The sequence below is a fragment of the Zingiber officinale genome, chromosome 8B, assembly GCF_018446385.1.
Source record: "Zingiber officinale cultivar Zhangliang chromosome 8B, Zo_v1.1, whole genome shotgun sequence".
Lineage (NCBI taxonomy): Eukaryota > Viridiplantae > Streptophyta > Magnoliopsida > Zingiberales > Zingiberaceae > Zingiber > Zingiber officinale.
Genome location: NC_056001.1, coordinates 109,277,849 through 109,293,861, shown reverse-complemented (window position 1 = coordinate 109,293,861; position 16,013 = coordinate 109,277,849). Strand labels below are relative to the sequence as shown.

Below are 16,013 nucleotides of genomic sequence, written 5' to 3'. Positions count from 1 at the left end.
TTCTTCTACCTCTTTCTCTTTTTCAGTGTTTCTTTTTTATTCTTCCTTCCAACCTCACCACCTTTCTTCTTCCATAATTCTATCTTTATATTTTCTTTTGTTTTCTTTAATCTGAATCTCTTATTTCTGCCCCGTTGTTTTGGTGCTCGATCATCTGGTAAATCTCATTTCTTTTTTCCTTTAATCCATTTATCAAAGGTATACTTTCCGATCTGAAATTTGTCTTCCATCGTATTGTTGTTTTGTTTTCGATCCTTAAGTTTTATCTCTTTTTTTTTCTCGATTTTAACTTATGCGACTGCTTTGATTTCATTTGGTGAAGAAAAAGTGGAGTTTTCTACTGAGATTTGATGGGTTCTCTATCAATGATGGAGCGAGAGCTGATTTCGTCTCGAGTTTGATGGTATTTGTTTAGCGTTTAGTCTGGCGATTGTTGAGTTGCTTTTCTTTTTGTATCTGGAAGACGAGATTGATTATTTCTCATCTAGTGGCGATGCTACTTATTTTAAGACATTCAATGATGTCTTTAACCTTGTGTTTGATGTCTGCTGTGTAGAACACCTAAGGAAATGGTGAAGGCTGTTGCTGTCTTGGGTAACAGTGAAGGTGTTAAGGGCACAATTTACTTCGTCCAGGAAGGAGATGGTGAGAAATCTCTTGAAATACTACTTGTGGAATGCTAAATTCCTTTCAGATCTAGGGTTTCAACTTCAACCATTTTGATTTTTCTGTGAATTTGTGATCCGATCTAATTTTGGGATGTAAATCTCTGTGATAGGTCCAACCACCGTCACCGGATCCATCACTGGCCTCAAGCCTGGGCTTCATGGCTTCCATGTGCATGCTCTTGGAGACACCACCAATGGATGCATGTCAACTGGTAAAATTATTTACCTTTTCCTTCATGGCGATCTATTGAGTTGCAAGTTTCTGATTGAAAGGATTAAATTATTGATTATGTACTCATGCTCTTGTATACTGCAGGGCCTCATTTTAATCCTGCTGGAAAGTTACATGGTGCTCCTGAAGATGAAAACTGACATGCTGGTGATCTAGGCAATGCCACTGCTAGCGAGGATGGTAAGTTACTTTATCATCAGCTCATGATGTTACTTTTGTTATCTATTTTTACCCATATTTACTATAACGTTTTTTCTTGTAACAAAAAAAAAAAATCAAATGATTTACCCATTTACTATAACGCATTTACTATAAAATGATTTATGCAGATTGAGGCTTCAGGAGGTCAGGCTCTCACTTATGGAGGAGATGTTTCAAAAGAAGAGGATGTGGAATCCATGGTCAAAACTGTTAGTAATGAAGATTGCATAGATCTGGCTTCTTACAATTTCATCTTTGACTTATTTTATTGCATGTGCAATTTGTTTAGGCAGTAGATGCTTGGGGATCAGTTGACATTTTAGTTAACAATGCAGTTGTCTGTAATTATACTTATGTTCATCTTGTCATGAGACACACTGTTGATGAGAATGAAAAAATCACAATGGAAGGAAGTCATTGACCTGAATCTTACTGGTGTCTACCTTTGCACACAGGCATGCATTTTCATATCTTATTATCTTGCAATCTTTTATGATGAATACTTATTTCACCATGATGACATTTCTCCTGCAGGCAGCAGCAAAAATTATGATGAAGAAGAAAAAGGTATTCTCTTCATATATATATTTTTAGCAGTTGGTTACCAATTAGCTAAGTCATTCAATATAGTATTTAACCTGAAGGATTTATATCTATATGAGCAGTTGGCTTGGTAAAAACCATATTTATGATTATTCATTTGTTATTAGCATAGACATTGTGGATTTCCATAAGTAAATTTGTTATTGAGTTGTCAAAATGTTGCTTCTAATTAAACCCTATCATTAAAATTGATTATTACAAGGAAGGGAAAATGCTACCAGAAGAGCTAGAAAATAATTTGGAGGAAATCGATAGAAAAAGATTTCTTAGTTTGTGATTTCTAGATAAAGAAAAAATGGGAAATCATTTGATGTGATTGTTCTTTTATTTTGTTGATCCTTAGCATTAGCTAAGATCAATGTTCCCTTTGGTTCAAATACTACCTAGACCAATCAAGTGTTTGGTATACCTAAATTCTGGAAATAATGGTGCCAAAATTGTTGGAACATTGATGATTTAGGTGGATGGGATGAATAGATGGCATGAAGTTTTCGATAAAACATAAGTCAAATTAAGGTTAGTAGCAAATATGCATGTGTGATAATATCAAGGCTCAGAATTTGGAATCGTGCTAAAGTTTTATACTTTGACTGAAATGATACAATTTCTTGTTTCATCATGTGGTGTTGGTGTAGAGTTAGAGAGGAAGGAGATAAAAAAGAAGAGAAGATAACTATATACCTAACTTTGATCTGTGTCCGTAACTTCTAACTTTGTGTCCATGTACAGAATTGACATTATATTATATGAATACAAGGTACAAAAGGATAACAAACATTATTAATTCAGCTTGAAGTATTTTGTAGTGTGTCCAAAATTTTTGGATTTCAATACGACGTGATACTTATCAACATGACTGACACAATAACTTAGGATACATTACTTGTTGTCCGACATTGTACAATATTTTATTAGAACAATATTTATAATATTCAGTTTTGATAATTTATTAGAATAATTTATTAGAACCATTTTAAAAACTCGTCACTACCTTAAATAAATTCAATATTTACATTCATATAATCATAATTCAGATAGGTTCACAATGGAACTGATAGAATTTTTTGGGAAAATGTTTAAAATGATTTAGTATTCCAAATTCTAATAAAACGCATATTTGCAAATGAAAGTTCAAAAACTTTGTATGGAAATATGTGTTATGAAACTTGAAGTAGCCAATACAAAATCCACAACTTTGTAAAGTTGCATGCTGAATTATGTTTGTTGTAATTATCAGGTGCATTCTAAATTGGTGATATTTAACAGGTGAATTCTAACTTGGTGATAATTAACAGGTGAATGCTATTGTGTCGGGGTTCATTGCATCTGATATGACAGCTAAACTAGGAGAAGATATCGAGAAAAAGATTTTGGAAACTATTCCAATGGGTATGTATGTTTTGAAATATTCATTCCTTGGATATACCGAACTATCATATCGCCTTCACAAGTATCGAAAATACACTTGCTAGATTTAAAAAATGAACTATCGCCTTCACAAGTATCGAACTATCATATCGTCTTAACTCTTATAAGTTCACTTCTATTAATCTCTTGGAGTTGGATAAATATTATTCCTTTTGCTTTGATTCTGTTTAATTTTTATCAAGATTGTAGTTATATCTAAGAGGTCAAGGAATATGCAGGCCAAGGTTCTAGGTGCTCTCTAGCCCACATTTCAATCTCATGTTTAATGAACCTTTCAATAAATTAGTGTTAATGTGAAACAAATCTTGTGCTAGAATCTCTCTTGTGGTTACCAGAAGATTCCTCCTTTCAGCAACAATCATTTATATGAATCCTTCCGAAACTTCATCTAAAGACTTCTTTTTTTTGGTCGGCAACATTAATCTTTCACTAATACATGTTTTGGTATATTGTCTTTCTTTTCTGCATCAAAATCATTTATTTGGTCGCTGTCAGTTCCTAAATTAGGCTAGCTTCACTCAGAAAATTCTATCATTTCACTGCATATTTTTTGGTTCTGTTCTATTTGCTCAACTGCATTAGATCCCAATAGAGCCCAGTGCTCTCATGGGCTCCGTGTAAACAAATATTTCTTTTTCTTTTCCAATTTGGAGCTAGTGTGCTATTATGCTTTCATTTTGTTTGAAGAAAGCTATACTAAAAACAGGGCAACCTATTAATCCTTCATGTATTTTTCTTGCTATGAAGGGCTTCCCCTCTGAATGTACTACAACATGGACTCCATTAAGGAAAAATATTATGACAGCAGGTGAGTCTCTCTCCTACAATATAGTGTGGTCCTATGTGGTTTTTTACAAGTTAAGATTCTCAATTAATTTAATCTCTTTTTTCAGTGGTTATTGCCTTCTTGACTTTGCCAAATGTAGATGTCAAGCTGCTTCTAATTTATTGATCCTACAGTGATTAGACCAGGTTTCTAGCTTATCTGTTTGTAGACTTTAAAACATTTTATCCAACTTGCTAATGCACCAATCAAACTTTAAGACATCACCATCTTATGAATTCTTTAAAACGTAAACTGTGTTTTATATGTTTTCCTTCTTTTATTCTCCAATCAGGATTGAGTGTAGACTGTTTAAGGATCATATGCAGAACATGTCTTTGTCTCCTCATGCTGGTCATGGGATTCCTACACAGTCCTTTGAGGAAAATCAAGGGGGCAGAAATTAATAGATGCCAGGAAATATGTGATAGTATTGGAAATATGTTGTCAACATGTAAATTTTTTTGCTTCTTTTCTTACCTTTGTTGAAACTTGGATGTATTTTTATGTGGCAATACAATTCCCACTGATTATATGCATGAAGGGCCTTGAAAATGTATAATGTGGAGGTGGGAAGGAAAGGGAAAAAACAACCAACATGGGTAGTTGTCAAGGTATGTCCTTTTGATTAGCAACTGTTTTACTTCTTTACTTATTTCTTGTTTTACTTGATGTATTATTGAGCATCCTCATCCATATATTATAGGCCTTGGAAATTATATACAGTTATATATTGACCACAATATTAGTAATTTGATTATCAAGTTGATCTCATAGTTCTGTTGGTTCTAAAGGAAATTTATTCTTTGTCACTTTTTATACGTACAAGAGTTTTGGATTGTTTAGGAGAGAGAATTACAAGTCAGAAAAGCTCAAGTTCTTTAGTGGATATATACAGTTGTTTGTTTCACCTTTCTTGATCTCAATGCACACCAATCCCTTAGTTTAGGGAGGTAGTTCATTTTGTTGAGTTGTTGTTACAAATTAATCCCTTATATTTATGTGATAATTGATGAATGTTTCTTTTTTTAAGTATTTCAGTTAGTCATCTTGTTACCTGGTGCCCTTACTGCTTTTTCAACTATGATTTTTTGTCTTGGTTTACTAATATATTATTTATGTGTTTTTACAGTTTACAAATCTCAAGTACTCCAGAGTTAAAATTGATGAAATGCGGTTCGAGTGGGCTGAATGCATGTTAGATTACATTTGAAGTGTGGTTCTACCTTGATGTGTTATTAAAAGAATGTTCTACCTTGATTTTGATATCTATTAGCTAGCTTTTGATGTAAAAAGAATGTTTGGGTATTTTATGGATACTGTTGTAAAAAGATTATTTATATAATTTGTGAATATTTATGTATTTTATGGATATTGTTGAATGAAGAATATTTGTATAATTTGTGAATATTTGTGTATTTTTTTTATTATTGTCGATTTTTCATTGTTTCGGAAATCAAATTGTTAAAAAATATCCATATTACATCGGTTTTCCACCGCTGCAAAACCGGTGTTATTAATTAATATTACATCGGTCATTTACCGCTGCCAAAACTGGTGTTATTAACATATAATATTACATCGGTTTTACACCGTTGATGAAACAGTGTCGTTAAATGATACTACACCGGTTAATAACCAATTCGAAGACCGGTGTCGTTAAGTGATACTACACCGGTTTTAAACCGATGTCTAAAATGGCAGACCTTTTACATTGGCTTCATAGACATCGGTCGAAAATAAAATAGACACCGGTGGAAAACCGATGTCTATGAGGGTTTTTGTTGTAGAACACGTTGCACTGCATGTATCCTTGGCTCTTGGTGCGGCTGCACTACTCCCGATCGGAGGCCCTTTGGTGGTTAATTATTGGTGGCCAGCCACTGTTCCGGGGGAGCAGCATGCTCGGCAAGCGCTTCCTTCCTCGCGCCGCTTGGGCTTCCTCCACGTTTATATATTCGGTGGTCCGCCTGAGTATGCGGTCGAAGTCTTTTGGTGCCTCCAGATGACGAAGCGGAAGAATTCCTCTTAGGTGAGCCCCTAAGCGAAGGCATTTACCAATATCTCCGAGGAGACCGATGGAATATCCATGGCCACCTTGTTGAACCGCTTGATGTAGGCCCTAAGTGCCTCATTGGGCCCTTGCTTCACTGCGAACTGATTAACACTTGTTTTCTGGTAGCGACGCCTACTAGCAAAATGGAAAAAATATCACTCGAAAATCTTTGAAGCTGTGAATTGATCCAATCAGAAATCGTCTAAACCAGCGTTGCACCGATCCTGAAAGGGTGGTGAGAAAGACCTGACACTTCACTCCGTCAGTATACTGATGGAGTGTGGCCGCGTTATCAAACTTGGTCAGGTGGTCGTCTAGATAAGTCGTTCCATTGTATTCCTCGATCATCAGTGGGGTGTAATGTCGAGGTAGGGGGTCGTCTAGGATCCCCTGAGAGAAATATCAGTTGATTCGCTCAGGCAAATCATCATTTCTGAGTGCTTTCCCTTTCTGTACATCCCGAATGAGCGCGTCGTCCGATGAGGATCCTGGTTCCCTATCCGCTCGACATTGCTCCTCTAATGGAGTCTGGAACAACGTGCGATGAAAGGGGATCAGCGCATTGCGCGTCCCCATAAGTGCCAGTCAGCTTCTTATTCTGCCCCTGAATGGATACATGTTCCGCTCGATCTATATATCCGGCCTTTTGCCCTGCTACTGATGTCGCGGGCTCATGTACCTAGCGCTCAGCCAGTGCTTGTTGCTGTTGTTGCTCCACCATTTTTGTTACTCGGGCTTGTATTAGTATATCTAATTCCTCCTTTGTCAACATTACCATTGTAAGTCATCTAACATCCTCCATCCCCACGTCTCATATGCAGGCTACATTCTCACAGATGGAGCCAATATGATCATGTCCAAAAATCGTGAAGAAGGATGGCTGGGGATGTGACTATTGGGTTGACTGCATGTAGACCTCGCTCTGTTTTGTAACACAAGAAACGTCAGTGCCAGGCCAAGGAAGGGGTCCCCGGCGTTGGCCCTCAGACGCTCAAGTCAGTCACCAGAAAAATGGAAGAAAGCGGAGCAACAGTAAGCACAGGCATAAATAGTGAATAACGTGTACCTCCGCCAGTGCATGGACCCCTCCCTTTATATAGCGCCCCAGCGAGCGACGTGCACCCGCCTCCAGGCGTGGGCACGCTTCCCTAACCATCCTATGAAAGGACATGTCAGGAAAGTCTTTCTGACACCATACCTTAATAGGGCATGCAAATCCTTGATGAGACAGTAGAAACTTCTGTCATATGATCCACATGTTGACCATGCCTTGTTGTCAGTAGCATTATCTCCCAAAGGGATACCCAGAGATATAAGAAGGGTCCCATTGTTTGATCGAGAGGGGGAGCCGCTCGGCCGGGGATCCCTGCCCGGTAGTAACATGGTTAGGTAGATTGTTTCTGCCCGACCGAACGAGCGCTCCGGTAGTCTTAACCTTCCTCCGCTCCGTGATGAGCATACGATGTTCTTGCCATAGTGCTCATGGTTGTACGAGGTTCTGCTTGGACTAGCCATTTACCGATTGGACACTTCATGCACATCAACAATTGAGTAGACCTCCGCTTGGCCCACATTTGGTGAACCTGTTGGTTCTCTAGGATTGACCACCTTGACTTTGATCTCCACGTTAACTGCTATTTCCGCCCTTGACCCGCACTTGGTAGGCCCCTTTTATCACCACATACCTACATTCAATATCTACTCTCGCATATGCAAATTAAATAGGAACTAGGGTATGAAGTAGTCCAACATTCGATTTTTAGGCTCACATTGATGGGTTTGCCCCGAGGTGCCAAGGCACCAGTGCCAATGGAAACATCGCAATAGGCAAGCCCGGACCTCGCATAGTTCAAGTCACAAAAGGGTTCGTCCACAATGGCTTAGTACTCTATCCTCGTTGCGTTAACATCGGTGGCAAAAGATGACGCCAGAAAGACACATTCCTGCTCCAACTAGCCTTCTACTAGCGGAAGGAACTGATTCCAAGTATGAGGTGGAAGAAGAGAGGAAGGAGGTGGAGACAACCTCTTCGCAGGAATCGCCGATGGGAAGAGTAGATGACGTAGGGAAGGAGAGAGAAGCTCTCCCAGAGAAGAAAGGTGTGACTTTGTGGCGTATGTAAGGGACGACAAGGAAGCGAGCAGCGGAAGGCGCAAGAGATAGTGTGGCGATGGACATGGCTGCTCTGCCCCGCTTCCTTGGCTTTGAAGCTTGAGGAATAAGTCAACAGATAAATATTTTAAAGGTTATTTATTTGTTATAGCGTACCAAAATTTTTAGTATCAATATAGGATTTATACCGAAATTTTTTGATACACCATATCAATACTAAATTTTTTCTATAAACGGTATGGAATTAAAACTATATTAGAATTACCAAAATTCCGGTATGATATCGGTATGAAATTTTTTTATACCAAATTTTTAGGTACGATAACGGTATACGAACCCCCTAGAGTGGCCTTTCCCCTAGTTCGCGTGGTTAAATCCAAAAGCATAACTGCTCTTGACACGACTGCTCAATTGTCCCATTAATTTGATGACTGCGAGCGTATGGTGCCTTATATAAGAATTGAACCTTGGATACGCGGGCTATCCATTGTGCCTCTTATTGTGCTAGGTGATTATGGGGTAATTAACGAAAGCCACGTGGCTAAAAACGTCAACCGTCTTAGCGGGGTGGCAGACACTAGTCAAGGAAGTTGTGCACTAGCGGCCGACTCTCGATTGCCAGCTCTCAACTCTTGACTACCGACTCCTAGCTATCAGCTCTCGACTCTCGACTCTCGACTCCTGACTCTCGGCTATCGACTACTAGTTACCAACTCCCGATTGCCAACTCCTGACTCTCAACTCAATTTTCGGGTTCCCTCTGGCTAAACTGAAAATGACTCCAACTGTTAAGAATAAAAGTGACAAATCGTTATTTATTGAAGACGTGGCCAATAGAACCGTTATCACGATAAAAACAAAAAACATAACTATTTATTTAAGAATAAATGGGCTGTAATGGTCATTTATTTCCATGAACAGAATAAATGGGCTGTAATGACCATTTATTTCCCAGAACATAAAAACGATCACAAGAAAGAAAGAAAATGTATATATTATGCTCAACATTTATCCGATCGAAACAAAACTAAACCTCTCAATCCATTCTCCTCCACCAAATCCCTGATTCTCTCTACATTTAATCTGATACTGAAACACTGAAAAAACTAAAATTTTCTGTACAAGATAGAGACCAACCCTCAAGATCTCATTATTAATCAATTAAGTAACAGTACAAAGCAATGAATCAAGACTAATGATATCATCTCGTTCAATTAATCTGTAATTAAATAATGAGATTCTTCAGGAATTTAGCAGCAAAGCTCATCTGCTCACTCATGAATCTTTAGGGGCTAAAAGAAGTTTTATATATTATATATCTTTGGACTTTTATGTGCAGATGATAATAAGAACAAAGTGGAAGAAATTGAAGCTTTTGGAAGCACTACTCCTTGGTTTGTTTCTTGTGGGTTGGGTCCTCTTTGCTGCAGGCTGTGTGTGCATAATTAATTGCCTGTCTCAAGTTATATCTTTTGTTTCTGTATCTTAACCATTTTATTTATTTTTATTTTCGTTTTAGATTATTAAATACCCTATTACAGTGGATGCAGAATCTATAATCAAGTTGTCTGTAGCATCAACAACTCAGAAGATGCACAACATCTCGTTTTCATTCAAAAAGAGAGCCATCTTACAGGGAACATGGGGGAAGATAATATTACTTCCTCTTGAGAACCAAGAGAAAAAATTTGAAAAATACAGCAAGCATCAAAGTCTGCAATTTCTCTTCTTTTTTCCCTTTTGAATCTGTTGATGCTGCTGGAAAATATAGAAACAACCGTTTGGTCTGCCCTGTAGCATTTGAATTCTCCTCACAAAGTTGCAGCTGCTACTCTCATGGTTCCTGTGCTGCTGACGGCACATCCATGTTCATGTGCTGCTGGCGGCATTCCAGGCTGCAAAAGGCAATCTCACCCCTGCAAAAATGAAGAAAATCTCGTCTGTTAATCATAAACCCATAGAGATTTGTGTGGTAGAACATAGAAGATCTCATTTGGACTGGAGAAAATTCGTTGGTATGTGTTGTTTATAATAGATTCATAGTTCTAAGCTAACAAAATTGCAGTTTTAATAAAGAAGAATCTCGTTCATACCATCTGAGTTGGTAAGTACAGACGCTGATGAGATTTGAAAAGTACAGGAACATGATTTAACTTGAGTTCATATCAAAGTTTCAAAGTGATAAACCAAATTTGGAAGGTGAAACAATTTGCGAGCACTATTATTACGGCAATTTCCTCAAAGCAAGAACTCGGAGGAGTTTTCGATACAGATTGATAGGGACAAGCCGAAGTGATGTGCAAGTAACTGGGAGGTCACGAGAAGCCCTAAAGAAACAATCTTTGATCCAGAAATTAAAGAATGAACCAAAAAGACGCAACTCTTTTGGGGGCGAAGGTAAAAGAAGAGGAAGTACCTGTACATGAACGCATCGCGTCCGGGTCCGAGGCGTCTATGGCAGAGCCCGCAGGCCCTCAAGAAGGACGCCGTCTCGAGGTGGTCCCCGGACAACTCCTCGGGGTTCCTCCTCTGCACGCCGCCGCGGGGCGAAAGCATGGGTGCCACCAACCTAGCCGAGCACCAGTCCGCCACGCCGCCAGCGGCCGACCTCCGAGCAATCTCCACCGCGACCCACCGCGGATCGAGAGCCTGGCCCGCGATCGATTCGTCCTGATCCAGCGCCTGGTGGGTCTCGACGTCGAAGAGGATGCCGCCGTCTGGGAACTCCATCGAGCTGGTCTTCGGCTCTATCGGAGGCCTCGGCCGCTTCCCCAGCAACATCGTCGTATCTGGAAACCTAGAAAGTGAACCGAGAAGGCAGCAAAACGCCGGAGACCAGAGAGAGAGAGAGGCGATGGGAAATTTGGAAACCATGGTTGAGCAAAGGGGAGTTTAAAAAGCACTGGTAAATAGATCTCGACCGTTCGATTTTAATCCCTTCTTGCAAGTTTGTAATCCACTTTTTTTAATTTATTATTTGGCCTTTTCTTTTGGAATTCTCATTAATTCACATATAAATTTGTTTAATTATAAATACTTATGGATGTAAAAAATAAAAAAATTATATTTTAAATACTATTTGGACTCAATGATTTCCCAACTTCCTAATTAATTTTTTTTTACGAGTAGATCACTCGCAATCGACTATCAGTTGATCTTATGAACAATATATTATAAAAATATTTAAAATAAATATAATTATTTTTTATTATAATTCATAAATAATATTAATTCATCGTATTCTAGATAAATGTTTTAAAAAAATTAACTGAATTCCTCTGATTTTCCTTTCTTTTGAACTTGAGTAAAATGCTTCACGATATAATATCACCACATTATGTCGACATTATAATTATTTTGTTATGGTCCACAACATTATAATTATTTGGGATTGTCGAGGGCCAATGCAATGCATCGACAAGGAAATTAATGGGTGGAATTTTATATTAGTATCATCTTTCCATATATAATTATTTTTCTTTTATTATATATTTTTTTGGTTTTTTATGAAATTAATAATTGATTGGTGGTTGATTGATATATTGCAACTTATTTATTATTTTCTAATATTTTATTCCACATTATTTGATCTAACTTTTGAAATGGCTGTTTATCCAAAGAATTAACTCCAAATATTTGCATTATGAAAGAAAATTCTTCCTTAACAAACAAATTAAGGGGCATTAAATTGAACCCTTGAAAGGATATCTCAACATCAAGTTTTCATTAAAAAATTAATTAATTTTTTTATATCAAATATTAAATTGATAAGAACAAATATTAGACTTAATCTTAATTAAAAGTTTGAGGAAAATATATTTTCTAATGTCGTTGATCAAAATATTTATGAAAAATTTTCCATTCACATATTAGATTAAAGAGAATTATGACAGTATATAAATTATTTTTAGTATGAAAAAAATATTAATATAATTTAATTTTAAATTTCACTAAAATTAACTATTAAGGGCATTCTTAATTAAATAGTAAGATAATAGGAATATCCACCACTTAAATCTCTTAAACTCCCTTAAACTCTTTATAATTTTTAGGTGGTTGTAATTAAACTAAAATATGCAAGAAGAGACGAAAATGAGATTAAGAAAAAAAATAACAACGTGGAAATGAAAAAGAAATTTAGAATTATGAGAAACTAAATTGATTTCCAAAAAACCTTCAATTGTTTTGCGTGCCATACGTTGCATTTTATTTGTCCTGTTTCTCTATAATTGCGTGGGGACGATTTAAGGAGGCGACACGTGGAGGAAGGTGTATGGACCTCTCCTAATTATTCGTGACTGGTGAGGATTGGAGCCTAGCGAAAGAGAGAGAGAGAGGGGACAAACACAGTGAGAAGATTGGAGTCAAGCCTGTCAAGAAGGATATATAAATTAATGGCAACTCCTAAAGGGCGAAGGTGTACCTAATTTTTGATTTTGTTTAAAAAAATATATTTACTTTTTATATTATTCTTTTCATCGCTGTATTGCATTCGAAGAATAATACGACAAAATAGTATCATTACCGTATTATCTTATTGAATTTTAAAAAATAATATCATCGTGGTATTACATTGTCGTATTATATTTCAAACAATAATACTAGTTAATACGGTTAATGATGAGGAGTCCTGATAGGATCTAATGGTTAATAGATCGAGACAAATAGCAATCAAAGTTTAAGATAGGTCAAATTCGAGTAACTTGCCTGATGGAATCCCCTCATGGTTATTGGCTAAGATTAATTGGACACCTTGTGAGGTATCATTCTCCGCTTAGTTATTTACGGGGTTCTGCTCTTCATCACATCTCGATCGATTAATATTTATCAGACATATTCTCAGGGGCCCAACTCCTCACTCATATATTATTGGGGCCTAGCTCCTAGCTCAGCTATTCACGAGGCTCTGCTCTCCATCCTAGTTATATAGATCGGATATCTCCGACTGGAGAACCCAGTTCTCCATTGGGGGGATATCATGGCTCAGTCACCCCTCATGAGAGACTGGACTCTCTATTCTCGACCCATTTTCTTGTAGATGAGTCAAATGATTAATAGCCAGTAGGTCTTTTGCCCCATGAGCTCATTTCAGTATTAATACGGCACATGGGTTTGTCAGGGTTGGAGAGGTTGTATCTTTGCACAGATACGACATACTCCTCTCATACCTACGATTACACTACTAGATACGATGGAAGCATGGCAAATAGATAGACTATCTAGCAATGATGTGATGCACCATTAACTGCAAAGATCATAGAGGCATTATAAAAGAGGTCCCTCTACGCTGGCACAAATACGCGAGTCTACAAACTTACTTCTCCTTCCACTGTTCTTCTTCCCCCTTGTGATATTGACTTGATCATTAGAGTAGCCGCACTAGTGACTCCCCTCACCTACTTATTGACCATCATCTTCCTCCTTTTTCTTCTACTTGTGTTTACAGACATTCTCGGTCTGAAGTCTTTTTCCAATCAACCTCCAAACCAGATCACCGGTAGTCCACCTTTTGCTGCTTCCAGACAGTATTAAATTTGGCGTCGTTTGTGGAAACTTCTGTGTTGATTTGGAACATGAAGATAGATGACACCAGAAAGTTTACAATCGTCACCTTATCACAAGAAGACTTAGATTTACTAATAGTGGCCAAAGCACAAGCACCGACACAAACGCAACAAGCAGAGAAGCCACCCCTCTCAAAAGTGAATGTAGCATCGTTCGAGGGACCACAGGCTACTGATAGAAGGTCCAAGCCAAGGCAGCAGGCTGAGTTCCCCAAGGCCTTTCTTTCTAATGCCCGCAAAAGATTCCGCTAATGTCGAGTAGTCCTAAGCATCCTCTACTAGAGATTCGTCTCCCAGTAATCCTAAGCGGAGAAAGGCTTTTGCTACTAGTGATTCACCCAAACAGCCAAGCGTTCCCTTCTCCCAAGAGATCCTCAAAGATAAACTGTTCAAGTATTTCCAACCCTTGTCGGTCAGAGAATATAGAGGCTCCACCTATCCCGAAGATCATCTCTGTCGACTTGAAAACACCACTCTATTACACCAATACACTAATGATGTCAAGTGCCGAGAGTTTTTAACAATCGTATCTGGCTCGGCACTGAGATGGTTCGATCAGCTCTCTACTAGTTCCATCACATACTTCAAAGATTTCAAAAAGTCATTCTTGCACCATTTTGCCAACAGTTGAAGGTACCACAAGACCAACTTGAAACTCTTCGCTCTCAAGCATGGGGCAAAGGAGTCCTTAAAGGCTTACATAAGGTGGTGCAATTAAATAGTTATAGATTTTCCTTCTACTACTTTTGAAATGTTGGTGAGTGTCTTTTCACAAGGACTCATTGATGGGGACTTTTTTCGCTCCGTGGTGAGAAAGTCTCCCAAGACTTTGATAGTTTGTTGGGACGAACGGTCAAATACATAGATGTTGAAGAAGCTCAAGCCGCACGGAAAAAAGTACCTGCTCCGACCCCCTCCTTCCAAGCCGAGTGCAAAGCCCCTCCACCTCCCATACAACATAAAGAGCACCGGCCGAGTCCTCTCATCTTAGCTCGAGAAGGGAGTACAGTACAACATGTGGAAGTGGCGCAGACCTCATTTGCTAAGCCTTGCCACTAGATAACCACTTTTTGTATCTACCACAAGACCAAAACTCACAATACTCAAGATTGTTATTAGTACGCCCAAGATAGTTATCGAGCGGCTGAGCAAGGTCGGCCACCTCCCCAAATTACTCAATAACTGATTGAACTTCTAGCACCACGCCCTAATTCAACCGATCAACCAATAAATACACGATAGCTATAGGGCAACCAAGCCTCCCCTAATGATGGCACAGAGCCCACTTAAACCAAGCAAAAAGAAATTCAAAGCAATGCCACTATATGAAGGGTCAGTATGATTTCTGGAGGCCCCATCAATGGAGATTCCAATCAAGCACGAAAAACTCACAGTCATCGACTCGAGATCCATATAGTTGGCTCTAGCTAGGAGCGAGTAGAAGGTCCTTAGATCAGCTTTAGGCCCCAATACCTCAAAGGGATAGAACTCTTCCCATGATGACGCCTTGATCATCAAAACTACCATGTCAACTGCTAGGTAGCCAAAGTTTTCGTGGATACAAAAAGCTTTGTTAATGCCCTTTTCAAGACAGACTTTGATAAGATGCAAATTGACCAAGGTGAGCTCTAGCCTATGGCCACCACCTTATACGGATTCACAGGAAACAAAGTACAGCCGCTCGGCCAAATATGATTGGTCATTTCCTTAGGAGCCAAGCCCCTGGTGAGAATTTGGAGAAGTACTTTCATAGTGGTGGACACCTCGTATGCTTACAATGTTATCCTAGGAAGACCCTCCCTACATGAATTCCAATCGACAGTCTTCACCATTTACCAAAAGGTAAAATTCCATGTAGAAGATCAAGTGGATGAGGTGAAGGGAGACCATCTAGTGGCACAAAAGTGTTACGTGGATATGGTCAAGACAGAGACACACAAAGCCCAAAAGACCCCAGTAACAAGTGCACACCATATAAGAGGATCTCATTGTTGGTTGCTACTCGGAAAACCTATAGGTTCCACTGTACAAAAATTTTGTACAAAGGTCTGAACCTTTTCCTAGCTACCATGTGTTCTTTTTAAATTAAATTTTGGATCGCCTGCGGAACTTAACACGTTTGATCCAAAACTTAATCTATTTGTTCTTTTAGGTTTTGACTTGGATCTCCTGCGGAACTTAACACGTTCGACCCAAGTCTCCTTAAGTTATTAATTTCATTAAATATTAATTTCCATAAAAGGTTCCCAGTACTGACGTGGCGAGGCACATGACCTTCTTGGATATGGGAGCAACCACCACCGACTAGACAAAACCTTTAATAGAA

General features: G+C 38.5%; 1 protein-coding gene and 1 pseudogene across 1 annotated transcript; one reads left to right on the top strand and one right to left on the bottom strand.

Moving 5' to 3' along the window:
- The first annotated feature begins 560 nt into the window (after positions 1–560).
- Positions 561–4,084, top strand: LOC122014165 (annotated as a pseudogene).
- Positions 4,085–9,715: 5,631 nt separating this feature from the next.
- LOC122017898 (FCS-Like Zinc finger 5-like) lies at positions 9,716–11,012 on the bottom strand. Its single transcript, XM_042575614.1, has 2 exons — positions 10,540–11,012; positions 9,716–10,039 (listed from the first exon to the last, which is right to left on the bottom strand). Exons 1-2 carry the CDS (start codon positions 10,995–10,997, stop codon positions 9,958–9,960), a joined length of 540 nt encoding a protein of 179 aa, XP_042431548.1. The 5' UTR covers positions 10,998–11,012; the 3' UTR covers positions 9,716–9,957.
- Between the last annotated feature and the right edge of the window lie 5,001 nt (positions 11,013–16,013).